At 41.5% G+C, this 5,000-nt stretch overlaps 1 protein-coding gene across 1 annotated transcript in view; it reads right to left on the reverse strand.

The window, feature by feature from the left end:
• The window catches only part of LOC135116522 (recombining binding protein suppressor of hairless-like), a 92,083-nt gene that overhangs the window by 51,143 nt on the left and 35,940 nt on the right, over positions 1 to 5,000 (reverse strand). The window contains 2 exon segments of the mRNA XM_064034042.1: positions 3,465 to 3,717; positions 3,948 to 4,079. Coding sequence (XP_063890112.1) covers positions 3,465 to 3,717; positions 3,948 to 4,079 — 385 coding nt within the window.

Consider the following 5,000-nt stretch of genomic DNA (forward strand, 5'->3'; position numbering starts at 1 on the left):
TTCGTTACTTACTGAAAACTTAAATTTGGATGCTGACTTTAAACTTTCAAATTCACTACCTAATTAAAAGATAACTTAGAAAACTTACTAACTTACATAACCTTAACTAACACTTCGAAAACTTAGCGAGTTCAAGCGACTTCAAAAAAAACTTACTATCCAAACTTTTCTAAACTTAAAACCTAAACTTCTTTGTTCGAAACTTTAAAATAAACTTAGCGATAAAAAAAAAAAAAAACTTAATAACTTAGACAATTGCACAAAATAACCATAAAAAGAATTACTCCTAGAATTATATTACTTAATTTTTAACTAATTTTTTGAGGCGTGAGATTTCGTGACATTTTTGAAAGAGAGAGAGAGAGAGAGAGAGAGAGAGAGAGAGAGAGAGAGAGAGAGAGAGAGAGAGAGAGAGAGAGAGAGAGAGAGAGAGAGAGAGAGAGAGAGAGAGAGAGAGAGAGCATATAATATTAGTGTCATGTGAGAAGAAACCGAGAAGACAAAGACGACAGGAGGAGGAGGAGGAGGAGGAGGAGGAGGAGGAGGAGGAGGAGGGAAGAAAGGGAGGAATCATCTTCATAGGTACTCTCCCATGATAGACTTCTCTTTCTCTTCCTCCTCCTCCTCCTCCTCCTCCTCCTCCTCCTCCTCCTCCTCCTCCTTCTCCTCCTGAGTTGACAGAAGTTCGTTTCGGTCACACTTTGAGAGCCACGAGTCCTCTCTCTCTCTCTCTCTCTCTCTCTCTCTCTCTCTCTCTCTCTCTCTCTCTCTCTCTCTCTCTCTCTCTCTCTCTCTCTCTCTCTCTCTCTACGCTCCGCTGACGTCATCGCGATGGCACTGGAGCATGAAAACCCAACCCCGGTTCGACTCCCTCCTGTCCCATCAACATCCCCATTTCTCCTGTTTATCCCCTTCTCCCTATTCTATTTTCCCCCTGTTCCCCTTTCTTATCCTCCCCTCATCCCCCATCTTCCCTCTTTTCATCTCTTTATTCACTTTTTTTTTCTTGTTTTCTTTTCCTTCTCTTTCTTTCTCCTTATTCCGTTTCACTCGTTTCCTCATCTGCTGCATTTCTTCTCTTTATCATCATCTTATCCATTCTTCTTCTCGTTATTTCTTCCTTCTCTTTCTATCTCCCTATTCCATTTGTCTCGTTGTATCAGCTGTCATACTTCGTCTATTTGTCATCTTCTTATCAACTCTCTCTCTCTCTCTCTCTCTCTCTCTCTCTCTCTCTCTCTCTCTCTCTCTCTCTCTCTCTCTCTCTCTCTCTCTCTTCTTCCTTCACACCTTCTCGTCCGCTCTTTGTCTCTTCTTCCATTCATTTAATTTCTCTGTTGTCTCTCTTTCTCCTCTACGCTTTGCCAGATATGAAGGTAAATTTCTCTTCTTCTTCTTCTTCTTCTTCTTCTTCTCCTTCTTCTTCTTCTTCTTCTTCTTCTTCTTCTCCTACTCCTCCTCCTCAAGAGACGCTAACAGCCAGCTTGAGGAAAAACATCTCAACCCCATGGCATAATTCACACACACACACACACACACACACACACACACACACACACACACACACACACACACACACACACACAGCCTCGCGCCACGGTGTAGGTAAAAAAATAATATAAAACCACATAACTCGTCACACACACACACACACACACACACACACACACACACACACACACACACACACACACACACACACACACACACACAGGCACGGCATATCAATATCATAACCAAAAAAAACACAAATACGAACCATTTTTAAACCACACACGTACGCACACACAAAATAATAATAATAATAATAATAATAATAATAATAATAATAATAATAATGATAATAATAAACGCAAAAACTGAAAAAAATAACGCAAAGAACTGAAGAAAAATACGCGTGATAAAGAAAATACGTAAATAAGAAAAAGGAAAATAGATGAATTATTTCCTTTTTTATTCATGGACTCAAAACAAAATAGTTACGAAAGAGAAACGGAGAAAAGTTGAAAGCGGAAAAATACGAAAGAGGAAGTGATAAAATTGGTAAAAAAAAAAAAAAAAATATGGAGAAAAATAGAGGAAGGAAAAGTAACAGACCATGAGAAATAAAAGAAAAAAGAAAGAAAAAAAGAAAGGAAGACTCGTTTCAAAATTTCACATTCGAGCATAAAAAAGAAAAGAAAAAAACATAAAATAGAGTAAAAACGCACTAAAATAAAATAAAAAAAAAATACGGAAAAAATAAAATAAGGTACGTAAAAAAATCAAAACAAAACAAAACAAAACAAAAAATAAAAAAAACACACGAAAAAATAATAAAAACGACTCGCTTCCAAAAGTTGTTTCGAAGCTTCAAAACAAACGGTACTGCTTCACTCACTCACACACACACACACACACACACACCTTTACTCACCTGTCCGTCTGTTGTGACTGGTTGCGTGAAAGAGAGAAAGAGGAAAGAACTAAATGAAAGATAACTAAATAAAGTGACGACCTGGTGATGGCAACAAGAACAAGAACAAGAAGAACAAGAAGAACAATAACAAGATAATAACAACATGCATTTAAGTGTCTAACGATCTCTACTTACTTCGATGTTACTGTTAGACACACACACACACACACACACACACACACACACACACACACACACACAAAATCATCTTTACTTCTTTTTACTACTTCACATTCTCTCTCTCTCTCTCTCTCTCTCTGAACATATGTGCACTAGGCAGGCTGGCAAAAGTAATAGGCCTCCATTTAGGTTGTTTTTGCCTTCCTAATAGGCCTATTTCATGTTGTCATATGTGCCTTCCCTTATGTTCTGCTAGGCCATGTGTTTGTGTTACGAAATGTTACGTCCTGTGTTCTATTTACTTGCTGTATTTCAAAAGGGTTGAGTTGAGTTCGTGATGTGTTCGGTTTTATTATGAAGTTGTAACAGTTTGTCTTGTTAATGTGTTTTCGTTCAAATTTATGTGTTGTGTTGCCTTGATCATGCTGGGTGTGTTGTATTTCCCTACTGTTGGTTGTGTATGTGTTTTGTGTTGTGACGTGTTGGTCTGTTATTCTGTTGTTGTGGTTGTGTTGCTGTTGTGTTGGATGCGTATGTGTTGTGTTGCTATGTTCAGCTGTTGTTGTGGTTGTGTTGTTAGTTTGTTATCTTGTTCTGTTATGGGTGTGGTGTTGTTCTGTTGTGTTGTGTTAGATGCGTATGTGTTGCGTTGTTCTGTGCCTCTCGTGATGTGGTTGTGTTGCGTCTCATTTTTTTGTGTTGCATCAGGAGTAGTGTTGTTCGGTCAGGGTCAGATTACTGGTCGGAATGGTGTCAAACTGGTATCTCTCTCTCTCTCTCTCTCTCTCTCTCTCTCTCTCTCTCTCTCTCTCTCTCTCTCTCTCTCTCTCTCTCTCTCTAAGGCGTAACAGGTCTAGAGGTACACGCAGGTAACACAGGTACTCACCGGTGTCCAGCAGGGTGGGGCGCTGGGTGTGGGCGTCGTGCAGTGGGTAGGGGATGGGCGGCTGGGACTCCCTCTGCGCCTGCGACAGATCGACGGGGCGGTGGGCGGTGTGTGGCGGCCCCGCGGGGTGGTGGGGCGTGGGTGGGAGGGACTGTGTGGGCGTGGCTTGGGGTACCGAGGAAGGGGGGTAGCCGCCCACAGGGGTAACAGCGTGACCATTCACGCCGCCCAACTCCGTCATGACTCCATCACTCTGAGGGGAGGGAGGGAGGGAGGGAGGGAGGGTGGTGAGGTGAGGTGAGGTGAGTTCAGGTGTAGTTTGGTTTGGTTTGGTTTGGTTAAGTTTAGTATTAGGTGATGTAACCTTACGTTATCTTTGGTTCCATGAGGTGGTGTGAGGTGAGAGGAGTTCAGGTGTGGTTAGGTTTAATTTTGTTTGATTAGATTAGGTTAAGGTTTGGTTTGGTTTCTTAGCTGAATTACCTGGCTGTAGAAGTGCTGTGTAGGGGCGGGGAGGGGCGAGGCTGCCGAAGAGGCGTAAGTAACCAGGGCGTCGCTCACTCCGGGCCACTCGTCACGCCCGTCCAAAGCGGGATACGAACCGTAGCCACCACTCTGCAGGCGAAACAAACCAAGGGGTCAAAAAAAAAAATAAATGAAATAAATAAATTAATTAAAAAAAATGAAAGAAAATTATGAAAGACATTATAATATACAACACAATACATGGCCTGAGACCACAAAACACAACACTGACACCTCTTCATGATCATCACCATCACAACACAATATTTGGCCCTCGCAACACATTATAAGTCACTCCATCATCATCACCATCATCACCAACACAACATGGCCACCTTACAACACTACAACACGGTCACCTCTTCACTATCACCACCATCATCACCATCACCACCCAACATGACGCCGAGAGTGCAAAGCCGTGTCGATAGCAGTAAGAATGTCTGAGAGGAAAGAAGAGAGAGAGGCAGAGAAAGAAAAAAAAAAAAAAAGGAAGAAAATAAAATAAGAGATTTAATTGAAAAGTGAGAGAGAAAAGGAGAGAAAGAAAGGAATTTACGTGACGATACAATGAGGAAAGGAGGAGGAGGAGGAGGAGGAGGAGGAGGAGGAGGAGGAGGAGGAGGAGGAGGAGGAGGAGGAGGAGGAGGAGGAGGAGGAGGAGATTTTAAATATAACACGGAAATTTAAATTGACGCTGAAAATAATAATGATAATGATGATGATGATGATGATAATAATAATAATAATAATAATAATAATAATAATAATAATAATAATAATAATAATAATAATAATAATAATCAAGGACCTAACGACACACACACACACACACACACACACACACACACACACACACACACACACACACACACACACCCTCTTATCCCTTCATTTTCCCAAGTATTGACTGCACTAAGTGAGAGGAAGAGGAAGAGGAGGAGGAGGAGGAGGAGGAGGAGGAGGAGGAGGAGGAGGAGGAGGAGGAGGAGGAGGAGGAGGAGATAACTG

Source organism: Scylla paramamosain, chromosome 31 (assembly GCF_035594125.1).
Source record: "Scylla paramamosain isolate STU-SP2022 chromosome 31, ASM3559412v1, whole genome shotgun sequence".
Lineage (NCBI taxonomy): Eukaryota > Metazoa > Arthropoda > Malacostraca > Decapoda > Portunidae > Scylla > Scylla paramamosain.